This window comes from Sceloporus undulatus, chromosome 1, assembly GCF_019175285.1.
Source record: "Sceloporus undulatus isolate JIND9_A2432 ecotype Alabama chromosome 1, SceUnd_v1.1, whole genome shotgun sequence".
In the NCBI taxonomy this organism is placed as follows: Eukaryota; Metazoa; Chordata; class Lepidosauria; order Squamata; family Phrynosomatidae; genus Sceloporus; species Sceloporus undulatus.
Genome location: NC_056522.1, coordinates 44,138,035 through 44,165,352, shown reverse-complemented (window position 1 = coordinate 44,165,352; position 27,318 = coordinate 44,138,035). Strand labels below are relative to the sequence as shown.

The 27,318-nt window shown below is 41.7% G+C and overlaps 1 protein-coding gene across 1 annotated transcript in view; it reads right to left on the bottom strand.

Annotated features, from left to right (window-relative positions):
- The window catches only part of DNAH14 (dynein axonemal heavy chain 14), a 390,714-nt gene that overhangs the window by 224,880 nt on the left and 138,516 nt on the right, over positions 1-27,318 (bottom strand). The window contains 4 exon segments of the mRNA XM_042445585.1: positions 2,980-3,054; positions 12,780-12,898; positions 12,978-13,082; positions 21,458-21,629. Coding sequence (XP_042301519.1) covers positions 2,980-3,054; positions 12,780-12,898; positions 12,978-13,082; positions 21,458-21,629 — 471 coding nt within the window.

Below are 27,318 nucleotides of genomic sequence, written 5' to 3'. Positions count from 1 at the left end.
GACTATGAAATATAGTAGCACTCCCATTTCTTTGAGGGTATTCCATGGCTTTTTGTGATTTATGTAGTGAAAGACTTTGCTATAGACTATAAAGCACATGCTTATTTTCTTCTGGAATTCCTTGGTGCAATCCATTATCCATTTTGTGTGTGTACTCTGCATATAGCCTTCAGCAAAATGTCATCCAAGACAATTGGATTCCCTTTTGTCTTATTCATGCTATTATTGATACTAACACCTTGGGAAAACCTTGATTGCACATGTGAGACTGAAAGGAAGAGCCCTGAATCAGTAATGGTTGTTGAAATCAAACCTCAGGTATATCTTGCAACTTTGATACATAGGAACATTTCTTTCTTAGTAATGTCCTTTGGCACCAGTGATAGAAGATACCTTACTCTTGGTCTTTTTGAGAATTGAATGTTATATTTGTCCACTGTTAAATTACACAGATGACTGAAGTGAGTTATCTTTCCACCTACCACTAGTTACCTTGTCAGTACAGTGGTACCCCGGGATACGAATTACCCAGCTTACGAATTTTTCGGGATACGAAAAAATCCCATAGGGATTTATTGTTTCGGCTTACGAAGGTTTTTTCGGGTTACGAAAAAACCTCGGCGCTATTTCGCCACCGGAGGGCAGCAGAGAGCTATTTTTTTCCATTAGCGCCTATGGCAATTCAGGTTACGAAGGTTTTTCGGGTTACGAAATTAGCCGCGGAACGAATTAATTTCGTAACCCGAGGTACCACTGTATTGAGACCATCCACCCCTGTTGGAATGTCTGGTTTCCCTTCTTGGTTTTAGTCCTTACTGTTTTAAATAAAATCTCAATTTATTTCACTGTGGCCTGAAATTTCTGTACTCCCTTTGCATCTGAAAATCTCTTCCTCCACAAAAGGAATAGTTTTCATTTCTGAAATATCTCCTACCCTAATTTCCTCTTTTTATTGTTGGTGAAACTTGTTTTTATTTATCTTTTTCTTCTATCAACATCTTCTCCAGAGCTTTTTCATAAAATAATAATTTCCTTTTATAGGGTGTACTTACCAAACTGGCCCTGGCTTCAGCCAAAGCAATCTTCTTCTCACTGTAGTTGCTGTTATGGATCTTGCTGCATATGCTGCAGCATCATACCCTGAATCTGCAACATGCTGAAATATTTTATCTAGTTTACATAGTGCATGTTGCAAAGTACATGTACTTATGTCTTCTGATTCCAGTATATCTTGACCCCATAACATGCCAGCTCTGGCACACTCTGAAACTGTTACTTATACTCTAATGCAGGGGTGGGGAATCTACAGCCCTACAGGTTCTGACAAACTACAATTCCCACCATGAGACCTGATGAGAATGGTAGTTCATCAGAACCCAGAGGGACATAGGTTTCCCACCCCTGTTTTAATGGGTACTGCTGCCTCGTGCAACTTTCCAAGAGCTGAATGTATCCTGGCAGAGCAGTGGTTAAATGCCTGTACTGCAGCCACTCGCTCACAAACCACATGGTTGTGATTTCAATACCAGCCAGGAGCTCAGGGTATGATCCTTACTTTCATCCTGACTTGAACTTTGGTAACTTGCTTGACTTAGAATTATAAGTATCCCTTTGAATTAATCTACCTCAAATAATCCAGTTTTATTATTTTTTTTATTGAGTCTACATCTGAGGAATCATCACTTTCACTGTATACTTCTGCTCTCTTATCTGCATCATGGATTTTGTCAATCTCTGTTTCTGAATCTAAATGAGAGAATTCATTCAAAGTAACTGCTTTGCTTTTGCTGCACATGCCATCGACACTTAATAACATGTCTTGTTTTCTTCACACATTTCCTTGGATTCTCTAAATGTTATTTAGCAATAGTTTCTGGATCCTGCAGAACAGAAATGGTTTTGAGATGTCCCCTGCATACCTGTTAAATTTATAGCTTTTGTATTATTCAAATATGCTGATTTATTATATTTATATTGTCAATGGAAATAAAATGTATTGTTGTTAAATCAAAATGAGGAAAAAATTCATTCAACTAATCAATTAATAGTCTGTGTTGCTTCTGTGGAGCTGTTCTGATTTGTCAATCAAAATGTGTCCATGGGCAATCAAATGTGATGCTATTTCTGAGTGGCCTGAAGCTTTCTTCACTTGTAACTTCACCCCTTTGCTTAGAATAATCATTTCAAGATGGTACTCCAAAGCTGCATCCCCTCTGTGGCCCTTTACACCCTATGGTGTTAGATCAGGTAAGTCTTTAAATTTAACTTTCTCTCTTATTTTGTCCTTTGTAATCTTTCTAATTTTATCAGATTTGTTCCCTATGGGCTTACTGCTACTTTTTGAGTTGCCTCAGATCACTGTTGCAAGAATCACCCTTTCAGTTTGCTCTCACTGGATGAAATAAATAACTTTCTTAAAATTGAAATGGCCAACTGAGTAACTGTGTTATTTTTCTTATTGTTTTTCACTCTGTGACCTGCACACTTGCAGTCATTGGAGCAGTTTTGGGGGTAGGTTATATTCCATTTGGCTTTTCTTTTTCTCAGAAGGCAAACAATATTCCTGTCACCACTAGCATCCTGTAACTTTCACTTTTTCTTCATTGAATCACTAGCCATTAATGCCATTGAGTGTATGGTTTAATCCTAACCTAGCTAGTAAAGAAAATAGTGGAAATAGTATAGAAAGGAAAAAGAGTAAGATAAGCTTGACTGGTTGAAAAAGCAAGAAAGTTAAAACTAATGACGGAGAGTCAATGGAAATATGAACTTCTGCCTGAATCAGCTGGTGCTAAAGAATAACTCACTAGTTGTAGATTGTTCCTTCAGCCCTCCACAGAATAACAGTGACACAACTAAGCAATCAAGTATTACATATATTCTATTTTAAACCTGTTAAGGGTAATGCAAAAGGATGAAGACTAGAGAATCTGGTTTTTTTTTTTTTTTGCTATAACACAATTTTTAAAACATACTTACTTTCTTACCATATCATACATGGTGCTTTCAACAGTTCCTAGCCATTGTTCAACAGGCCCTCTAATACGAACACTCCTGAAAGACCATTTGAAAATTCTGTATGTCAGGGGAATAAAATTCTCTTATAGTTTTCATTTTCAAAGCATTAATATATTCCCAACATTCAGTTTAAATGGAATAGAAATACATGTTATCTTGGCTTAAGAACCTGCCTTAATATCTTGGCTCCATGGACTAGTAGAGGTGGTCCCCAGAACCTTTTTACTGGCATTTCTGTGAGCCAGTAAATGACAAGAACCTTCATTCTATTTTTATGGTGCAAAAACAATCTACTCATTTATTTTAATTGGTTATACAAAGTAAACTATACTTTATATTAGCTAGTATACTTAATATTAATATAATAAAACAATTTAACTAATAATACTACCAATAGCAATAATGTATTTTCTGCTAGAGAGATAAATATTATTGATAAACATTGGAATGTAACATTTTTTACAGATGTATTAGCTCATTTTTCATCACTCACAATTTAGGAAATGATGCACCTTTCAGGTGTACCCTCTACACCAGTGGTTCCCAACCTTTCTAATGCCGCAACCCTTTAATACAGTTCCTCATGTTGCAGTGATCCCCAACCATATTGGAGCGGTGTCTCAGTTCCTAAGACCTTCGGAAAACACATATTTCCAATGGTCTTAGTCTTCTCACAGCATTCCAGAACCTTCTGGATGCAATCCTGTTCCACTTTGTGGTTCTGTGCCTTCAAGTCATTTCTGATACACAGCAGACCCTAAGTAATAATAATAATAATATTAATATTTATTTGTATACCGCCCTCTGGCAAACCAATCCGTGTGACCTATCACAGGATTTTCTTGCCATGATTTGCTCAGAGAGGGTTTGGCATTGTCCTCTTCTGAGGCTGAGAGAGTGTGATTTACCCAAGTTCACCAAGTGAGTTTCCAAGGTTGAGTGGGGATTCCAACTCTGGTCTCCCAGAGTCCTAGCCCAATGCTCAAGTCACTACACTACAATATATGATAGACCTCTTTTAAATTAAAGTTGCTTTAGTTGTTTTTTAACTTTTGTATTAACAGGATTTTTAAGAATTGTATTGTGTTTTTGAAGTTGTATGTTGCCTTGGTTTCTGTACTGGGAAAAAGATGGGATATTAATCAATCAATTAATTAAATGTTGCCTTGTTTTGTCTGTACTTCCCCCCCACTAAATAAAGGAGACATGAAATGGAGTTAGTGGGTACAACAAAGAAGTCTTGCGACACTTGGCATGCAAGAGGTGCACCATGTTAAGAACTGCATTAGACACACTTAGGCTGCTGCCACACTGCAGAATTAAAGCAGTTTGACACTGCTTCCACTCTCATCACTCCATCCTATGGAATCCTGGATTTGTAGTTTGTTGTGCTGCCAGGGCTGGGCTTTGAAAACTCAGGCATAAGAGAGGCAAAAGGCTTGGGCTCCATCTACACTGGAGAAATAATCTGGTTTGAGACCACTTTAACTGCCTCGGCTGAATGCTATGGAATTCTGGGAATGGTGGTTTGTTCCAGCACCACAGCAGAATGGCAGTTAAAACCCCTGTAAAGCTCTCTGACCAAGGTGACCAATGCCCTCACCCCAAAATGTTGGGCACTCAAGCAAAAAATGTAGGACATGACCAAAAATAAAAGCTAAAAACACCCATGTAATTATAAATTCCTGCTTCTTAGCCATGATCCAAATGGAAGACATTTTGAAATTTGACAGAAGAGGACATATCCTGGAAAAGGAGGAGGATGTCTGGTCACCTTGTCTCTGGTCCAAAATACACTGCAGAAATAAAACATAGTTGGACTGAAATGCCCAGGGTTCCTCACCAAAGCTGCATCCACACTGAGGAAATAATCCAGTTCGAGAGTGATTTAACTGTCCTGGGTTAGTGCTGGGGAATGCTGGGAATTGTAGTACACTGTGGCCCCAGAGCTATCTCTGACAGGGAGTCCCATAACCCTACAAACGTAGTTGAACTGCAGTGCCCAGAATTCCTCCCCAGGTGCATCCACACTGAGGAAATGGTCCAGTTTGAGACTGCTCAGTGCTGGGGAATCCTGGGAATTGTAGTCTATTGTGGCCTCAGAGCCATCTCTGACAGAGAAGTCTCAATGTCTCCCAAACACTAGCATTCTCAGGATTCCCTAGCATTGAGTTAAAGCAGTCTCAAAGTGGGTTATTACTCCTGCAGAGTGTGAGAGAGATAGAAAGGATAGGGACTGGATTCATTCATTAACTCACAAAAGGAGGATATCTGTGTCCAAAACACACTGCTTGGACTGCCAGGGCTCAGTGCTATGGAATCCTTGGAATTGTAGTTTATTGTAGCACCAGAGCTCTCTGACAGAGAAGGCTAAATGCCTCACAGACACCAGAGTTCAGAGCATTGAGCCAGGGCAGTTAGAAGGGTCTCAAAGTGCAGTGTGTGTGAGAGAGAGGGAGAGAGATAGAGAGAAAAGCGAGGGAGTGTGAATCAGTAGCTCACCTGGACTGAGGCTGCTCTGGAAGTAGAGGAGGAGGAGGAGGGAGGGAGCCAAGGGAAGTGGCCAGGACCATCCGGAGGAGCCCCCTGCTTTCCCTCATCATCGCAGCCTCCTCCCTTCCACCACATGCCCCAAAGGGCAAAACGGCCGGCAAGAGGCTCTGCTCCCAGGCAATGCCTCCTCCTTGCTTCATGGCCCCAGAGAGCTCCTTCTGCCTCCCTCTCAGCCCTGAGAGGCTTCTGGAGAGGCAGCTCTAGGCTCCCCCCCACACACACACACACACTGCCTCACTGCTGGTCCTAGGCGACCCCTGTGAAAGGGTCTTGCGACCCCCAAAGGGGTCCCGACCCACAGGTTGGGAACCACTGCTCTACACAGTAAAGCCTATTTCTCTCCTCTTACTTGTTAGAGGGAATGGATTGTGGGAGATTATCATTGGAATAAAAGGCTGTTGGAGACTTTACTCCATTCACAGTGAAGGTGAACATCTTAGGATGGTGAATATGAAAGAACAAAATTGTAGACAGAAAAATATGAGTAAGTTTAGAACCCACAACAGGAGGAACATTTATTAAAGAAATAAATTTTTGGATAGCAATAATATTTTCTAAACTAATCTAAAAGAGAAAAAGATGATGAGGGAGACATGTCTTGCCATATCCTCCCTCATCAAAGAGCAGACGAGAAGAGAGCAGAAGCATTCAGTCGGGGTCAATTCTTTTTGTTTTACAACAGAGGGCAGTCCCTGATCAAATAAGACAATGTTATCTGCCCAAAATATTTTTGGGACAGCTGATTGACAGATGAAGGAAAAGCAAGAAGAGAAAGAAGACCAGATCCTAATCTTTCTCTTTCTAAGCCATCATCTCATCCCTAATGGACATGAGAGCAGCTAGAACAAGTACAGAAGCTGCTGTTTCTTCCAACACCCCCATCCCTATCCTGCTGGCTCATGCCCAAGAATAACTTCAAAACCATGATCACAGCTGTTACCTGCTCCAGGAAGTATGTAGATCCCATATGTAAATACTGCAAGTGGTTCCCCAATTACAAGTTTCTTCCATTTTTTTTTTAAAAAAGGATGTCTCATAGTATTTCTGTGCATATGCATTTGCTCAATGGTCCCTGGAAACAGTTTGGAGCAGGCAAGTATTTAAAAGACAATATAAGATTTCTTTTGGCTGTATATCTTGATACCCTGCTGCTCCTTGAAGGTCTGCTTGACAATACGTTATAGCCACGTTAGTCTGTAGAATCAGTTGTAGAGAGATCTTTTAGCACCTCTGAAACTAATTGAAAGAAAGAAATTGTCAGGATGAACTTTCGTAGTCTAAACATTTGGTGGAAGGCATCTGAGGAAGTAGACTTTAATCTACGAAAGCTCATGCTGCCAATTTCTTTCTTTAAGTTAGTCTCAAAGGTGCTTAACAATAAAGATAACAAGGAGACACCAGCAGCTCTGATACTATCAACAGTATCAGAAATCTTGCCCATTAGATAATGAGTGGTTGCCACCCTTGAAGCAGACACTTCTTCACCCTAGGTGGAACTGGAGCTGGTAACAGCAAACAATAGCCCTTATCAGATGAGTGTGGAACTGGGGGTCTTCTGCACTGGGCGATTCGAATTCGCGTTATTTCGCACAATACCATCATACCAGCATTCGAATGGCCCAATCCGCACTCACGTGAATGCGCAAGCTGCCGAACTGAATGCGTACTGGCTCCTCTTTTTGGAGCGTGTTGGCCAGTGCGCTGATAAGGGGATTGGCGATATCCTGGATTGGGGCTCTGTTCGATCTCAGTGCGAATGGGTCTGGTGTGACTACCCAGTCCTGAATTCCATCGCAAGACCCCCAGATTCCAATTTTTACTTCCGGTGGGTCTTTCCTCTTGCCGGTTCCAGGGAAGCGGGGGGGGGGCGCCAGCAGCCTCCTCCTCCTCCTCCCGGCTTGGGAGCCAGCATAGGCTGCCTCTCAAGCCGGGAGGAGGAGGAGGAGGCCGTTGGAACGGCGGCGATCGCCGCGATTCTAGCGGCCCCGCACCTGTTCCCTGCCTGGGATGCAGCCCAGGCTGGATCCCAAGCTGGGAGGAGGAGGAGGACGCTGCTGGAACCGCAATTCCCGTTGCCCCCCACGCCTCTTCCCTGCCTGGAAGGGCAAGGCATTTCCTCCCCTCATCGGAGGGGAGGGGGAGGAGGAAAGAGCCCTGGGCAGAAGGGAGCAAGGGAAGGCATTCTTTAGGAGCCTCTTTTCCCTGCATCCCCTGCCCAAAGCCCTCTGTCACTGGGCATTCCTTCCCTTGCAGGAGGAAAAAATCAGGCCATGAACGGAGCTCATGTCAGGCAACCCCCCCCCCTTTTCAAATTCAAACAATTTTTTTTGAGCGCACATGCGCATGGTTTATATTCCAGAATTATGGTTTCATTTTTAACCATTTTTTTTTTAGCGCACATGCGCATGGTTTATATTCCAGAGGCAGATGGAGCCAGGCTTGCACTTGCTTTCTGCAGAGGGAGAAGCTACAAATGTTGCAAACAATCAATGTTACATTTTTACCAATTTTTTTTTGAGCAAATATGCGAATGATTTGTCTTCTTGAGCAGATACAGCAAGGGAAGCAAAGGGAAAGCTAATGTTGCTTTTAAAAGCAAAAAAAAAAAGCATGGCAATCCCATCCTCTGCCTGGGACAGGGGCAGATCTGACCCAAAAGCCCACAGGTTTATAAAAAAAGAGACAGAGAGAGAGAGAGGCATCTCTCTCCCTGCTTCAGCCGCTGAAACCCCTGTGCCTGGCTCTTTAAAAAGGGAGGACACTTCCCCCGATGCCCTGCAAACGTCACAATGACGATAGCTTGATTGGCAGCGGCCAATCTACAGAATGCATTCGATTTCTGTCAAAATGCACTAGATTTCAATTTGTAGTGGGCACTTGCTAACGGAGCGATTCGGGGGAGGGGCATCCGGATCATCCCAGTTCAAACAGTAATGGGCACGTTGTATCGCGATTGTTAATGTGCATGAGCTGGCTCTCCAGCTGTTTACCGGGCTGTCATGACGGGACCTCCCCTTTCACCCCGGAAGCGTTTAAGGTCGCAACCCATGCAGGGCACCACTGAGCATGTGCGAGGCGGCCGATATGAATCGGCCAATCCTCATGTTGAGCACCGGTGTGACAAAACATTCTGCACTGAATGCACTTCACGCGAATGCAGATTGGCCAATTTGAATCCTGCCAATGCAGAAGGACTCCCAGGTACTGTATGATGGTATTGTGCAAAATAACGCGAATTCGAATCGCCCAGTGCAGAAGACCCCCAGTTCCACACTCATCTGATAAGGGCTAAAAGCAGGGACTCCTGGAAGAAACACCTGGAGAAAGCAGGTGTGAAAAGTGGGATGGTGATTTCAATACTGTGATTGGTAAGTTATCTATCCCCTGCCCCAGCAATGGAAATACTAATACAGTGCGCCCATGTCATACGTGGTTATGCCATACATGGCTTCCAGCATACACTGGAAGCTGTGTCGGAAAAAAGCCTCCTGCGCCCCGGAAGGAGTAATGGGGCACATTACCTCTTATGGGGCTTGAGCTTATGTGTTTTTTCTCTTATGCGGGGGAGGGGGGTCGGGAACGGATCTCCCGCCTAAGAGAAGGGCCCACTGTACTGGTGAAAAATGCAGCTATCAGTGTTAAGAGCAGTAGGCTGGTTTACTGGTTTGAGGGAAGAAGCTCTTGCAGTCACGAATTCTCTACAGGACCTTACAGTTGGTAGGTTTTATAAATGGACAATCAACCAGAGTAACTCCAAGTGAGAATGAGGCAGAAGGAAGAGCTAATTTTGCAACAAAGCTAATCATTTCTTTATTAAAAAGACAAGAAAGGATAGCAGCAGGAACCAAAAGCCAGTCTATACTCAATGCAAGCTCTCTCTCTCTCTCTCTCTCTCTCTCTCTCTCTCTCTCTAACTTGGAGCTGTCTCCTAAGAGTGAAGGGAACAATTCTTGGTGGGGCAAAACATGACATCAATGCTGTTCTTTAAAAACCCTAAAACATGTACTTGTAAAGGGCAGAAGTGCCCTTCAGGTATTGATAATGTCTCTAAAGTGTTTTGGACAGTACTGAACAACACGGTTGTGTACACAAGAGAAAACCAATCATATATAGATATTTGTGTTCTTGTTGTTAACCGCCCTTGAGTTGATCTTGACTCATGGTGACCCTGTGGATGAGACATCTCCAAGACTCCCTATCCTCCACTGTTCTACTTAGTTCCTGTAATTTCATGTCTGTGACCCTCTGATTGAGTTATCCATCTGGTGTGTAGCCTTCTTCTAATTTTACTGCCTTCTATCTTTCCTTGCATTATTGTTTTTTTCTAATGAGCCATGCCTTCTCAACAGCCTCGGTTTAATAATTTTAGCTTCCAGGGAGATTTCAGGTTTGATCTGTTTCTAGGACCCATTTGATTGTTTGTTTTTGGCTGTCCATGGTATCCTCAGCAATCTTCTCAGTATCACATCTCAAAAAATTGATTTTCTTCTCATCTGCTTTCTTAATTGTCCAGCTCTCATATCCATATATGGTATTAGGCAATACAGTGGCTTATACAATTCTAACTTTCATGCTTAGTTGTGTACCTTTGCTCTTAAGGATTCCTAGTCTTCTGATTTCTTGACTACAGTCCCCATTCTGATCATTGTTTGCTCCAAGGGAACTCTTTTAATACAGTGGTGCCTCGGGTTACGAAATTAATTCGTAACGCGGCCGCTTTCGTAACCCGAAAAGCCTTCGTAAGCCGAATTGCCATAGGCGCTAATGGGGAAAAGCCGCGATTCCGTGCGAAAAAGCCGAAAAAAGCACCAAAAGTTTTTTCGTAACCCGAAAAAACATTCGTAACCCGAAACAATAATTCCCTATGGGATTTTTTCGTATCCCGAAAATTTCGTAACCTGGGTATTTCGTATCCCGAGGTACCACTGTATTTCCATTTCCTCATTGTCTAGATTGAATTTGTGTAGATCCTCTGTGGTCATTATTTTTGTTTACTTTATGTTCAACAGTAAGCCTTTCTTTGCACTTTCTTCTTTGTTAGTAACCATGATGTTCCAGAGCCATAATTTTTTTCTGCTTGTAGTATAGTGTCATCTGCATATCTAAGATTTTTTGATGTTCCTTCCTCCTATTTTCATTCCTCCTTATGTGCCCAAACCTGCTTTTCATATAGTATTTTTTGCATATAAAATGAACAGATAGGGTGAAAGTCTGCAACACTGTCAATAGGGATTGCCAGTATAGATATTTACTCACTCACAAATTCAGATAGGTTGCTCAACCTCTCTGCAACCTGCCCAGTACCTCACAATGTGAGGTGTACCAGTCTGAGCCAGTTGGGGAGGCCTCCAATCAGTGGAGATAGTTAAGCACTGATTGCTTTAATCCAGGGGTCATTCCCACTGGCAGGATGAATTGCTTCCTGATTCACCCTTACCTCGGTTTGGAAAGTGATTCTAAACAGTCTCCTATTCCCACCGTACTGCAGTGAAATTGCTTTTTTTTTTTCATGATTGTAGTCCCCACTGGCAGCGCAACTTCAGAATGGCCTGTAAATCATCTGGGACATAAGCAGCAACCTGGCTTGAAAATTGGGGGGAAATTGGAGGCTGAGATAGTGTGAGGCTGACAGATGTGTGTACTGAGGCTGAGAGAGTGTGAAGCTCAGAGAGAAGGCAGAGAGGAAGGAGACCCCTGTGGGTCCCCAATAGACCCCTGTCATGTCTGGATTGCTCGATCTCGGCATGGCAGAGAGGAGGGGGACCCCCATGGGTTCCCAAAAGACCCTTGCCGTGTTTGGATCGTTCGGGCAGGGGTCTTTTAAAGAAAAAATTCATCAAAAATCGATAGATTGGTCAAGCAACTACCTGCCTTCACAAGTAGTTGCTTGACCAATCTATCAATTTTTGGATCACTTTTATTTTTTTTATTTTAAAAAGGCAGCACTGGGGGGGGTGACATCTCTGGAGAGGGATGATGCACACACCTCTGCCATTTGTCCCTCCCCTCAGAAAGAATTGATTCTGATGTGGCGTTCCCACTTATTGGACACACGTCAGAATCAATTCTTCGGAAAAAAAACCCCTCTTTGAAACTACTATCAAGAAATCCTGGGTTTTTTGTTTGTTTGTTTGTTTTTTGCGTTTGCCCCGCTTCATCCCAGCTGGAATCGACCCAATGAGGATCAGAGGCAGGTTCAAGTGGAAACGAAGGTCATATAGCTCGAATCAGGATTCGCTTCAAATTGTAGTGGGACCAACCCTCCAGAAACCATTTCTTTGACAGCAAGGGTCTGTCAGACGTCTAACTTCATAGCCAAATCAAAAACATAAATTAAGAGAGAAATTACACTGCTGAAATGACGAAAGCTTGAGTAAGCTAGGAATGAATTGTTTTGCGGAAGGACTATACACTCATCATTATTAAACATAGAACAAATTTCTGAGGTCAAATTTTGGTTTGGTTTTTTTATGAAAAAAGGTATTTTGCAGTAGTTCTATTAAGATTTGGGGAGATGATGATGATGATGATGATAGAAAACAGAAGCAAAATAGATCCCACCAACCTACTTTATATGATGGATATTCTGTATTTTGTTTTAACTTGAAAACTGCATTGGGTCCCACATTGGGAGAAAGGCGGAATAGAAATAAATAAAATAAACAGACATTGAATATCTTCAAAGCTAGACATGGAATATGAAAGGTAGAAATTACCAATACAAAAATTACTGAGCTAAAGAAGTGCTCCAGTATGGCTTCTGAGACACAGGGCCTAATTATGTTACATGAATCTTGTAGCCCACAGCCTTGTTGCCCCCCACATGCATGACCTCACCACCCAACTTCCATTGGGATCACATCACAGCTTGTGGAGAGATGAGGTTTAACATTTCAAAGATTTAAATCACACTCCAACAATACTCCAAGAATTATTAATTTTTAAGGGATGCGCCCACAAACTGTTATGTTCATGTGTAGTTAAGCTCTAAGTCCCAAGTGAAACAAGGAGAGAACCACTAGTGAAGAAAATCAGAAATTGTACATGTTGAAGAACTTGCCTTCCTTTGCTCGCAATGGATTTTACAGAGAATACAAAAAGACCAATAAGATTTATTTTTGTAAAATGTCTAAAGACTCCTGGAATTCTAATTTCCTATCAAATTATTACTAGAATTTTAGAAATGTAATTAAAAATTTATACTGTACTTTGGCAGTAGAAGAATTTCCCCTTCGGCAGATCTGATCATTAGAATCACTGGAGGTCTCTGTTCTTGCGGACGTATGTATAATTTCCTTATATTTGCAAAACATTTCACAAGATGAGGCTGTAACATGAAGTAAAACAGAACTATAAATATTAAGGCCATACCTATGTAAAATTTAAAAGGAAAAATGAAATATTACCTGTACTGCATCAGGATTTTTACTTTCAGCTAATATATCAAGTAGTTCAGCACTGCTGAGAAAATAAAATCTTGGGAAAACCATACGTTTAACTTCAAGGTAGTCCTGCCCCAAAATTAAAAATAAGATAACATTTAATTAAAAATTATGAAATTAAATAAAACATTTAACACTCTTCCTACATTTTTCATCCTACAGGAGTTTCCTCAGCTCCTCCAATTTCTTCAATTTTTGCCATAATTTCTTGTGTTAGATTTAGTTGAAATAGAGTGGTTCAAGCAACATAATGTTAGACCGTGGATTTAACTGTCATAAAAGCCTAGCTTTAGACAGCCATATATAAAGCTTTATCTGTAAAATACACATTTTTTTCTCCCCACTCCTTCCCTTCAGTGTTCTAACAATGCTTCAACATTTCTGAAATAGGTATACCTCAATTAATGAAGTACTATAGATGTGTTCCCATGTATTACTTCTTTAATGGAAAATTTAATACCAGAAACAGAAATAACACGGAAAGCATACGGATAGATTTCCGCAGCACAGGAAGAGAAGTTAAAATGTTTCAACAAACTCCTTGCCAACCCCTAAAATCAGCAATATGCTCAGGTGAAATGAAAGAACTAGGACAGGTAAGTCTTTCAACAAAACATTGTTCTGTTGTCTTTCAACAAACATTAAGCAAAACATTTTGATATTTCCACAGACCATTTGACAGCTTGTTTTAAAATGTATTCATAGGTTATTATTTTTCTTTCACTACTTTCCACTTTTCTTATGATAGAAGTAGTCATTCATCCACCTCCTGGTGAAAGCATCCACAAGAGAATGTTTGGCTGCACCTGCCTTACAGCAATATTGAAAACACATCCTGTTGACTACGATGGCAAAAAGGTCTACCATTAGCATCTCCCACCTCAGCATGATGAGTGGAAAGCCCAATCAGAGAGCTCCCACGTGTGGAGTTCTGCAGAGTGACTGAGAGCATTAACAACCATATTCTCTACTCTAGAAAAGTGAATTGCAACAGGATAGATGTTTCTGGCAGCACACCAATTTCACAGATGAATGGTAATGTAAGTAGGGCAGAACAAGCACTAACTTGTTTGTTTGTGTAAAATGCTGCTGTAGTGTTGCTCGATGCAATACATACTTTGTTGTTAACTTCCCTCAAGTCGATTGCGACTCATGGCAATCCTGTAGATAAAACATCCCCAAGACTCCCTGTCCTTGACTGCTCTGCTTAGTTCCTGCAAACTCATACCCAGACTTCCCTAATAGAATCCATCCATCTAACATGTGTCCCTCCTCTCTTTCTACCCTCCACATTACCTAGCGTTATTGTTTTTTCCAGCGACTCATGCTGTCTCATGATGTGTCCAAAGTACAACAGGCTCACATTTGTGGCTTCCTATGAGACTTCTGAGACTGGTCGTTTGTCTTTTTGGCTGTCCATGAGATACTCTTCACCCCCACATCTCAAATGAATTGATTTCCTTCCTATCTTCTTTTTTAACTGTCCTGCTCTCACACCCATACATGCCAATAGGGAAAGCAATGGCTTGTACAGTTCTAACTTTTGTGTTCACTTGTATATCTTTGCATGTTAGAATCGTTTCTAGTTTTCATAGCCACCTTTCCCATTCTTAACCTTCTTCTGATTTCCTGACTGCAGTCTCTGTTTCTGTCAGTGTTTGATCCCAAGTATGAGAACTTTTTTACTACAGTACTTCTATTTCTTCATTGTCTAGGTTCTCTGTTGTCATTATTTTTGTTTTATGTTCAACAGTAGGCTTGCCTTTGCACTTTCTTCCTTGATATTCCTCAGTAATTGTTCCAAGTCTTTAAGGATTTCTGCTAGTATTATGATGTAGTCTCTGTATCTTAGATTGCTGATATTCCTACCTCCTATTTTCATTCCTTCTTCTCTGTATCCTAGTCTACTTTCCTTACAATATGTTATTCCTATAAGTTAAACGGGTAGCGTGATAAGTTAAACAGGTAGGATGATTGGCTGACCCCTTCGCCAATTGGAACCATTCTGTCTGTGTTCTGTTCTGACAGCGGCCTCTTGTCTTGAGTACACATTTCTTATCAGGACTATCAGATGTGTTGGCACTCCCATGTCTTTAAAGGCATTCCGTAGCCTTTCATGATCTGCAGTCAAAGGCTTTGCTCTACTGTAGTCTATAAAGAACATGCTGGTTTTCTTTTAGAATTCCCTGGTGTACTCCATTAGCCCTCATGTTTGCAGTGTGGTCGGTCCCTAGTGCCTCTTCTTTTCCTGAATTCTGCTTGGGCCTCTGAGATTTCTTTCTCCATGTTGTTTGGAGTCTATGTTGCAGAATTTTAAGCATGATTTTCCTTATGTGGGCGATTAGTGCTATGGTCCTATAGTTGTTGCAGTCTTTTGTTTCTCCTTATTTTGTGGATGGGGATGTATATTTATCGTTTTGTTACCAAGTTTGGATTTATATAAAATTTTGGGTACATGTGGTCTGTGCTATGACTCCTGACTGACCCCATAGAGGACCCGCCATTAACCTAAAAGCGGAGAGACCACGTAGGCAGTTTGCCCTGCAAAGGCAGAGCCTTAGAGAAAAGGCTAAAATTGGGAAATTCCATAGGAAGTCTTGGGAGTCGCCAAATCAGATTTGCCTCTGCTAGCCCAAGTAAGACAATAGACTTGGCTTCTCACTTAATGGGCCAGTGATCAGCTTAACGACTCAGCAATCAAGTCGGCTGACCTTCTGAACTGTGTCCTGACCTAATGTATTGTGCAACACATTGCTTGCTATCGGCTTAACAATGCCCAAGCAATCAACGCCTTTGTCTACCAAGTCCCATAGTCCCGGGATATGTTTGGCACTATATAAACCCTGAGTTTTCAGACCCTCTTTGGGTTTTCTGAGCCTGGGTTCTTTGAGCATTAAGCTCTGCTGAAATCACTGAGCCACACTGAGCTCTCACTGTCACCAACTTGAACCCGGCCCTCTTTCCCCACTCCTACGGCCGTGATCCACTGTCCATCCAAGCTTCATCAGGACTTCTCGGAGAAGACTTCTAAGGTAGTATATCCTACTGGTGCCTCTCCTTCTCAACCTATCTCCCGAACTCACCCCTCTCCTGCTGTAGCATTGAATATGTGTGTGTCCCCTTTTTGCTGCGTGGTTTTACTTGTGCTTTAACAAATGTTATTAGATTAATTACACCTAATTGGTACCAGAGTCTCTTTCTCATGGGGTGAACTGGTGACCTCTGTATACACATAGGGACCCGATCCTGGCACGTGGCATTGTTAGGGCCACCTCTCAGCTAAATTTGAGCTAATTAAATTCCCCTAATTTGATCCTTCCTAACAATTTCCAATCATTTTATTTTCCATATGCATTGACATATGTTGATCAGCTCTAGAGTTGACTCTATCAATGTGGACTGCAGCAGTTCAACTGGAATATCATCTGTTCCTGATGATTTGTTGTTTTGCCATTTCTCTTATAGCAGCTTCAACCTCACTTTTTAGAATCTTCACATGGCTCTTCATTTCATGTGTACTTCATTTTATCATCTCTTCTATATAACTCTTTGGTGCATTACATCCTACTCTGTCAGAAAGATGGTGGCAAAATGCTCAAAATACTTTAATGACTACAAAACTTTGTAAAGCATTGATGAAGCATTCTGCTTCACTGGGAATCACCAGATTCGCACTGTAAGTGTTTTGTAATGGGCATCTCAGCCTAGCAAGAAAGAGGGATGTCAGTGGTGAAGGTGATAGGAAGAATCAAGAAAGTGAAAGAACATTCCTAACAGGAGATTGGAAAGATAGGTCCACTACCCAAGGGGTTCACAAACATTATGGGGTAGTCTTCAAAATGAGGATTGAAGTGGCTAAGAAAGCATGACTGAAGAGTCAGAACTTGAGTCTGTCATGCTACATGATCGGAGTCATAGCTGCCACTAAACCCATATGCTGAGTCAAATCTGCAGATGACCAGAGAACTGAAAGCAGATGGAGTACATGTCATCCCAGAGTAATACTTCTGTTTAGCAGTAAAACCATCTTCTCACAGGTGGAGTCTAGAATGGCCTCTATGAAGGTTATATTCTTTTAGGCTGCAAAACTGATTTCTTTTTATTCACCTGAAGGCCAAGATTATACATCTCCAGGACCAAATGAACTACATACAAAGGTATTAAAAGAACTGGCAATTTAATATTGGAGCCATTGACAATAATCTTTGAAAACTCCTGGAGAACAGGAGAAGTCCCAGAAGACTGGAGAAGGGCAAACGTCCCCATCTTCAAAAAGGGGGAAAAAGAGGATCCCAGCAATTATCGTCCAGTTAGTCTGACAACTATACCCAGAAAGATTCTAGAGCAGATCATTACAGAGTCTGTGAACATCTAGAAAGCAATGCCATAATCACAAAAAGCCAACATGGGTTTCAGAGAAAGAAGTCGTGCCAGACAAATCTAATCTCTTTCTTTGATAAAATTAATAGGTTGGTAGATGAAGGGAATGCTGTGGATATAGTATATCTTGATTTCAGTAAGGCTTTTGACAGGGTTCCCCATGACAGTCTTGCAAACAAGCTAGTGAAATGTGGGCTAGACAACGTAACTGTTACATGGATTTGTAATTGGTTGACTGGCTGAAACCAAAGGGTGCTCAACACTGGCTCCTTTTCATCCTGGAGAGAAGTGACCAGTGGGGTCCCACAGGGCTCTGTCCTGGGGCCAGTGTTATTCAACATCTTTATCAATGACTTGGATGAAAGAATTGGGGGCATACTTATCAAATTTGCAGATGACACCAAATTAGGAGGAATAGCTAATACCCCAGAGGACAGGATCAAACTTCAAAATGACCTTAATAGATTAGAAAGCTGGACCAAAGCTAACAAAATGAATTTCAACACAGAGAAATGTAAGATACTGCACTTAGGGCGGAAAAATGAAATGAACAGATATAGGATGGGTGACACCTGGCTGAACGCGACTACATGTGAAAGGCATCTAGGAGTCCGAGTAGACCACAAGTTGAATATGAGTCAACAATGCGATGCGGCAGCTAACAAGGCCAATGCAATTTTAGGCTGCATCAATAGAAGTATAGTGTCTAGATCAAGGGAAGTAATAGTCTCACTCTATTCTGCTCCAATCAGGCCCCACCTGGAATATTATGTTCAGTTCTGGACACCACAATTTAAAAAGGATGTGGAGAAACTGGAGTGTGTCCAAAGGAGAGCGACAAAAATGGTGAAGGGTCTGGAAACCATGTCCTATGAGGAACGACTTAGGGAGCTGGGGATGTTTAGCTTGGAGAAGAGAAGGTTAAGAGGTGATATGATAGCCCTGTTTAAATACTTAAAGGGATGTCATATTGAGGAGGGAGCAAGCTTGTTTTCTGCTGCTCCAGAGACTAGGACCCAGAGCACTGGATGCAAGCTACAGGAAAAGAGATTCCACCTCAACATTAGGAGGAACTTCCTGACAGTAAGGGCTGTTCGATGGTGGAATAAACTCCCTCGGAGTGTAGTGGAGTCTCCTTCCTTAGAGGTCTTTAAACAGAGGCTGGATGGCCATCCGTCAGGGATGCTTTTATTTAGATTTCCTGCATGGCAAGGGCTTGGATTGGATGGCCCTTGCGGTCCTTTCCAACTCTATGATTCTATGCAGAAGAGATAGTGTGATGTATGCCATGGTACAACTTGCTACAGTTAGTGACTAACAACCAATTATCCAGGCAGGGAAAAATTTGAACTATTGTTTTCTGAGAAATGATACAACTACAGACATGCATAGTTTTTTGTGGACTTTTCGGGCTATTTTATTCCTGATGTTTTGCCAGCCACAGATGCTGGTGAAACGTCAGGAATAAACTTTTCTATGGCCACATAGCCCGAAAAGCCCACAAAAACTCTGGATGCTGAGTTAAAGGCAAGTCATGTGTGAAGATGTAGCTCATTTAGCTGAATCAATGTGCTGAGAATGAGAAGCACAGTACTGTCATCTCTGATGGAATCAAGAAAGAAAAGAGTCTATGAAGAGATCTCAAAGAAGACTTGGAATGCTGAAAATAATAGGAAAAATATTGACATTTCCAAAACTGATGATATGGCTTATGGCATTGCTATTGAAAGGCAAATCCCATTTTCCTGGCTCTCCCACAAGCCTTAAAAAGATGATGCACTATCTCTCTTGACATTAAACAAGCCCATGCCATCAAAGGGAAGGTCTTCTATGCAACTTTGGGAGTCATCAGAGATGCCAGCTGACAAAAGCTATGTGTTCTACTGTTCACAGCTTTGGGGACATTAGGAATCCTTGAGAAATCTGATCTTTGTGAAGTACTATATGAATTGACCTGAACCATATGTCCTGGGCTAATGTATGAATACGAATGTACCTATCCTTCTTATCTTGCATGTCTCCAAAAATGGCAATGACATTTTTGACTATAATGGTTTACCAAACTGTGTCTGAAATGCATATTTTAAGCATAAAACCATTTACCCAGCTGCCTTCCAGCTCCAGGTTATCTTGGATGAAGCCGATTATCTGAACCCATTTCAAACCGGCTTCAGGGTGGGATACGGAGTTGAGACTGCCATGGTCGCCTTAGTCGATGATCTCCATCTGGGCATCGACAGGGGAAATATGACCCTGTTGGTGCTCTTGGACATCTCAGTGGCATTCAGTACCATAGACCACGGTATCCTTCTGGAACACCTGAGGGAGTTAGGTATTGGAGGCACTACAATTCAGTGGCTCCATTCCTACCTCTCATGTAGATTCCAGAAGGTGAAGCGGGGGGGGCAGGTGCTCTTCTAAAAGAGAGCTGACATCTGGCATCCCTCAGGGCGCATTCTGTCCCCCATGCTGTTTAACATTTATGTGAAGCTGCTGGGTGAGATCATCCGGAGACATGGCACACGGTGTTATCAGTACGCTGATGACACCCAAATCTATTTCTCTATGTTTCCAATTGCTGCAGTGACTAAGGATGGCATCTCTCCTCTGGATGCCTGCCTTGGGTTGGTAGTGGGCTAGATGAGGGATAACAAATTCAAATTGAATCCAGAGAAAACAGAGGTACTTGCGATAGGTACCTCAGGTCTGGGGATGGAGATTTGCCAACCAGTCCTGGACAGGGTCACACTTCCCTTAAAGGATGAAGTTTGCAGTTTGGGAGTACTCCTGGACTCATGCCTACAGTTGTCATCTCAAATTGATGCGACGGTCAAGAGTGCTTGGTATCAACTTCAGTTGATATGCCAACTGCGTCCCTACCTGGACTGAAAGGATCTTGAAGCAGTGGTACATGCACTGGTAATCTCTCATTTAGATTTCTGTAATGCGCTCTACTTGGGGCTACCAAGTTCGGAAGCTTCAATTGGTTCAAAATGTGGCAGCCAGATTGGTCACCAGGATAGCTAGGTCTGAGCATATAATACCTGTGTTAAAAAATCTGGCTGCTGATCAGCTTCTGGGCGCAGTACAAGGTGTTGGTTATCACCTTTAAAGCCTTACATGGCTCGGGCCCGAGTTACTTGTGGGAATGCCTCTCCCTACACAATCCGCCCCGCACACTCAGAACATCTGGGAAGTATTTATTGGAATATCAATACTAGGTTAATGACAACTTCCCATAGGGCATTCACTGCTGCGGCTCCTAAATTGTGGAATGGCCTGCCAGAAGAGATCCGTCTTATTACCACCTTAGATGCTTTTAAGAAGGCACTTAAGACGGATCTCTTCCAGTGAGCTTATCCACCGGATTCTATATAAGAGATCATGACGAAATGCTCCACTCCTGACTACAATTGTTTGATTATCCGATGACTTTGCCATTTTATATAACTAATAGGAATGTTTGTATATTGATTATATTTTGTATTTGTATTGTATTATTTTACGGATGTAATCCCGCCTCAATCCATGGGAGAGGCGGGAAATATAAATAAAAACTATTATTATTGTTATTATTATTTATAAGTGAATATTTTGAGAAAAAAATATTTAAACATATATTACACACAAAACATTTTGAGTGAATTTTAAAAAAAGATAATGTTCATTCAGAAACTGAATTGAAAAAGCCTGTGGAATGACTATGTAAAACTGATATGGACTGAAAATACTCTGATTAATCCACTCTAAAATACATGAAGACTACAAAGTCCTAAGCCAGGATAGTGTATTTTTCAGACATAATTCTCTTTGGACACACTCTCTATATCACTGGCTGCTCCTCTTCCTTTTATATTTGCTCTTGAGAGCAGCCTCCACCTGTTTCCAGGTAAATACTTATTGGCTGCCCTAAACATTCTGTTCTGCCTATGTTTCTCCACATAAGCCAACACCCAAACCACTATGCCACACTGCTGCTCTACAGATGTGAACAAAATTAAAAACAACAGAATGAATGGCATGCAGTTAAAAAAACCCACCGCAGTCAGGCTTGTATGATTTACCTCAAGAGCCTTCTGTATTTTTTCCAGGCATGCATTGTTGCTCTGCATCATTTCAAAAACTCCCACAGCTGTAGCTGCCTTAAGTGCATTTGGATGCTCTTCTGTACGTTTCATGATTTCTCTCCATTTATTATCAACTTGAGAGAAAAGACTTGCTTCTTCCGGAAGCTGTCTGTTTTGAATTGTAAATATTTTTAGGAAAACATCTGACAAAAGATATCTGATTCCCAAGTTGTAGCAGATCTATTCCTATGTGTTAATATTGCTAATACAGAGCTTTATTGTTGCTTTCTGCCATCAGGTCAGCTTTGGCTTATGATGACCCTATGGATGAGAGACTTCCAAGAGAATGTGTAATTAACAAGCTCAGATGTTGAAAATTCAAGACTGTAACTTCTTTATTTCACTGGGGGGGCATTTAAACTGTAGGAATAATGCAATTTGATACCACTTTATGTGCTGATGCTCCATCCTATGCAATCCTGGGATTTGCAGTTTCATAAGAGCTTTAGCTTTCTCTGCCAAAGAGTGCTGATGCCTCACAAAATTACAAATACCAGAGACCATAGCAGTTAAAGTAGTGTTAAACAGCATTATTTTTACAATGTAGATGCACCTTGAATATATAACTGTAAGGCTACAGACCAGCAACACATTTTTAAAAAAATAAACACAAATTGTTTCAGGATAGAGATAAGAGAAAAATAGTTACAAGCATACTCTTAATATTCCAGAGATTCAGGGCACTAGTCCATTCTTTGCCACTGATGTTCTGAAATCTTTTGACAAGAGCACTACTAGCAGGACATAATTCTCTGACTAGGCTCAGGTCCAAAACACACTGCAGAAATAATCCAGTTTGAGAAGGACTGAATGGCCCTTGTGGTATCTTCCAGTTCTACGATTCTATGATTCTAAGGTTTAATTGTTCTGGCTCAATGCTAGGGAATTCTGGGAACTGTAATTTTCTGAGACAATTAGCCTTCTCGGTCAGAGAGCTCTGATGCCACAATAAACTACAACCATCAGGATTCCCTAACACTAAGCCAGGGCAGTTAAAGCGGTGTCAAACTGGCTTATTTCTGCAGTGGGTTTTGGACCTAAAATAATTTAATGGGAGAATAAATGGATGAAAAGTTCCTGTTTGTTGCTACATCTGTCACTCAGGTTCTCAGTTTTTGTTTTAAAAAACAACAACTATATGGTGTTTTCTTTTTAACAATGTCCAGAGCAATTCCTAGCTGGAATGGAGGTTACACTCCTCCTGAAAGACTGGTCTCAGTTTGAGAATGCCTTTGAATCTGTCCCTTCAAATGTCAGCCCAGACAGATGCAATGGTCAGGAGTGCTTATTATCAGCTACGGTTGATACATCAGCTGCACCCCTTCCTAGAACTGGAAGACCTAAAGATGGTAGTGCATGCGCTGGTAACCTCAAGTCTGACTTTTGCAATGTGTTCTACATTGGGTTACATTTGTAACAAGTTTGGAAACTACAATCAGTTCAAACCATGGCAGCCAGAGTGATCTAGGTGTACATCTAGGCATGACCATATCACACTGATATTAAAATCACTCCATTGGCTGCCAGTTCATTTCTGTGTAAAATACAAAGTGTTGTTTATGACCTTTAAAGCCCTACAACATGGTGTGGTTCCAGGTTACCTATGGGATCACCCCACATAATCCATCCCATACAGTTACAGGTAAGCAACCTGTTCTTCTTCATCGTGGTCTCTGTGTCGCACACAAATGGGTGGCTGTAAAGCTTCCCCAAGGTAGGAGGTTCAGGTCACAGAACAGAAGAAAGGAAGACCATCCTGTTCAGAGAAGGGTTCCCAGGCATTGCGTGATTGTCACTTGCTATGTGATGTTCTTTTGTTCCCTGTTATATTGAACCATTTCCTGTATTGCTATGTATTTTATATGTATTATCCTATTATCTCTTAGATTGTACGCCATAGGCAGGCTTTCTCTTATATATTTATTGTTTTATGTACAGAGCTGTGCAAATCTACAGCGCTATATAAATAAATAAATAAATAATAAGGACAGCACAACCAAAGTTAGCATCTGCCTGAGATCTATAGTCCAAGAGGTAATGCTGAATAAAAGTAGAAGGTTTGGATCAAGTGATGGCTTTACACAAGCCAGGCAAGGAGAGTCTATGTAAAAGAGCCACTGAGAAGCGATTGCCCTAGTGAAGTGAGCCGTAGGTTCATTGGAATTGGTGTTTTGCCATTTCATAAACCAAGCAGATAAACTGCAATCCATTTAGAGAACCTTTGGGAAGACACTTTCTGACCTTTCCTGGTACCTCCATGGAAAAGAGTCTTTCAGAGAGATAAAACAAAGTCATAAATTGGATATAAAAGGCCAGTGCCTAGTAAACATCCAAGCAGTGTAGAGATTTCTCTATAGCAGACTGTAGATTAGGATAAATTGTGGCCAACATGTTGTCCTGGTTAAAGTGGAATTGGGACACTACCTTAGGTAGAAAGGAGATGGCCGGTTGTAAAACCACTTTCTCACGGAGGAATATGAGAAAGGATTCCTCATGATGGAGAGTAGTAAACTCACAGGCCCGCGATGTGGATGTAATAGCCACTAGAAAGGACTGCTATCAGATCTATCTGTCACAGGAAGCACCAACTCCACAGGTGAAATGCTAGATCAAGCAACATGGAGGAATGACTACCTCCCTATTAGTTTATATAGCAAACAAATGGTGTTCACAGTAACTTGAATTGTCTGATGCTGAAGCAATCTCTCAAATGCATTGAGAGCCTTAAACACAGCCAATAACTACAAGACGTGAAGAGTCGCTTCAACAGGAGACCAAATGAAACCATCAGGAGACTACAGTGGGTGCCCCTACCCATTTCCAAGGCATCTGTATTCATCATGCATACTGGATGAGGAGCGTGGAACAGCATGGCCAATAGAAGACTGCGGTGATACATTCATATCAGTGAATAGAGGATATGGTGAGGAAAAGTCAACAACATAAACTGCCTGTCGTGGAGGGGACTGAAGTGCTGGAGGAACCACTGCTGTAGGGTCCTGAAGTTCAGGTGAGCCAGAGAGTCTGTGAGCATCTAGAAGGCAATGCCATAATCACAAAAAGTCAACATGGGTTTCAGAGAAACAAGTCATGCCAGACAAATCTGATCTCTTTCTTTGATAAAATTACCAGCTTGGTAGATGAAGGGAATGCTGTGGATATAGTATATCTTGATTTCACTAAGGCCTTTGACAAGGTTTCCCCATGACATTCTTGCAAACAAACATCTAAAATGTGGGCTAGACAAAATAACTGTTACATGGATTTGTAATTGGTTGACCGGACAAACCCAAAGGGTGCTCAACAATGGCTCTTTTTCAGCCTGGAGAGAAGTGACCAGTGGGGTCCCACAGGGCTCTGTCTTGGGCCCAGTGTTATTCAACATCTTTATCAATGACTTGGATGACAGAATTGGGAGCATACTTATCAAATTTGCAGATGACACCAAATTAGGAGGAATAGCTAATACTCCAGAGGACAGGATCAACATTCAAAATGATCTGAATAGACTAGAAAGCTGGGCCAAAGATAACAAAATGAAATTCAACACAGAGAAATGTAAGGTACTACACTTAGGGCAGAAAAATGAAATGCACAGATATAAGATGGGGGACACCTCGCTGAAACTACATGTGAAAGGGATCTGGGAGTCCAAGTAGACCACAAGTTGAACATGAGTCAACATTGCGATGCGGCAGCTCAAAAGGCCAATGCAATTTTAGGCTGCATCAATAAAAGTATAGTGTCTAGATCAAAAGAAGTAATAGTGCCACTGTATTCTGCTCTGGTCAGGCCCCACCTGGAATATTGTGTCCAGTTCTGGGCACCACAACTCAAAAAGGACATTGAGAAACTGGAGCGTGTCCAAAGGAGGGCAACTAAAATGGTGAAAGGTCTGGAAACCTTGCCCTATGAGGAATGACTCGGGGAGCTGGGGATGTTTAGCCTGGAGAAGAGAAGGTTAAGAGGTGATATGATAGCCCTGTTTAAATATTTGAAAGGATGTCATATTGAGGAGGGAGCAAGCTTGTTTTCTGCTGCTCCAGAGAACAGGATCCGGAACAATGGATGCTAACTACAGGAAAAGAGATTCCACCTTAACATTAGGAAGAACTTCCTGACAGTAAGGGCTGTTCAACAGTGGAACACACTCCCTCGGAGTGTAGTGGAGTCTCCTTCCTTGGAGGTCTTTAAGCAGAGGCTCAATGGCCACCTATTGGGGATGCTTTGATTGGATTTCCTGCATGGCAGGGGGTTGGACTGGATGGCCCGTGTGGTCTCTTCCAACTCTATGATTTTATGGCGGGATACAAACCGCCGCTTTGCGGCGGTCTGCCGCCGCCACCGGTTAGTCCACGGGGGAGCCAGAGCCTCCACAGGGCGCGGCTCCCATGCAGACCGAAAAAGAAACTCCAAAATGGAGCTTCTTTTAGAGTCGCATTTGCGACGTAGCGAGGCGCCAGGGGCGCACTCGCTACGTCACAAAGGACGCGACGCGTACGGACGCTCAGCGTCCGATACGCAAAGATGGCGCCGGCCATGTAGAAGGGCCGGCGCCATCTTGTACGGACGGACTCCGTATTAGGCCCAGGGGCGTCTAGAAGAGACGCCCCTTTTTTAAAATGGGACGTCCTCCGGACGTCCCAAATGCCGGTTTGTAACCGGCCTATGATTCTATGCCAGAAAGATCTGAATGAGTGTTGCTGGTGTTTCTGACCAGAAAGGCCAATCTTCTTTGCAGGTGACCCTCACCTCTCAGATGTGGTCCAGAGACAAGCTATCAGTTCCCACAGCTCCAGTTTTTATATTTTGTTCTTGAGGCTTCTCCCTTCAAAAAGCCTTTCAACAAGTGAACGTTAACAAAACATAACACAAGCGGACGAGGAAACTAAACATTCATTTAGAAGATTAAACAACCAAGCTAAACAAAGATTTATTTCCAATTCGTAAGAAACAGGAAGGAGCTGTGAGTATTAAAAGAGACAGATGCTTTGATGGTAACTTTTACTGTTAAAACTCTTAGAACTTTTAGAAGATTTTAGTTTTAGTTTAAGCCTAATTGCCAAGAGAGAGAAAACTAGCTATACCCATGTATGATATAAGTGTGGCTGTCCTACTATGAAAGATGGTGGTCCTTACAAGACAAGAATATAAAAATCTGGACACTTCACCAATCAGCATGAAATATCCCATAAGTAAAAAGAAGACACAAATAAAGAAAACAAAATAAACTGATATTTCTGAGTACTTCTCTCCGGTGGTTAAAATAAATTACCCAGATCCTGAACTGCCTTCTGACACAGTGTTAGAATGGACCTTTAATCACAGACAGATTCTATTTGATCCATATAACAAGGATGAAGTTAACCTGGTAGAGGAGATTGTTTTTACTGAAAGTAACAAAAATGACATCTCTCTACGGGACTGGAATATTGGAACCATTCTTAAATCTCTGAAACATAACATTACTGTTAGTGCAACAGAAGATGTTTCAAATCAAAGTATAGTGCCACATGAGATGAAGAATCCAGAACAATTAATAGAACTAATTGGTCATGCCATAAATATGAACAAAGATTTACATTCAGTCAACTCCTATCTCTCCGAATGTAATGGCTTACTAACAGTTATTACTGAATTTTTGGTAAGGATGGAAGCTCAATCCATAACCAACTGCCAGTTTGTAAGGATGCCACAGCACAGCATTGGAAGAAAGGAATCTAAAAAGAGGAAATCCAATAATAACAAAAAACCCTCACAAAATAGATTTAACATGTCAAAGAAAAATAAGATCATCA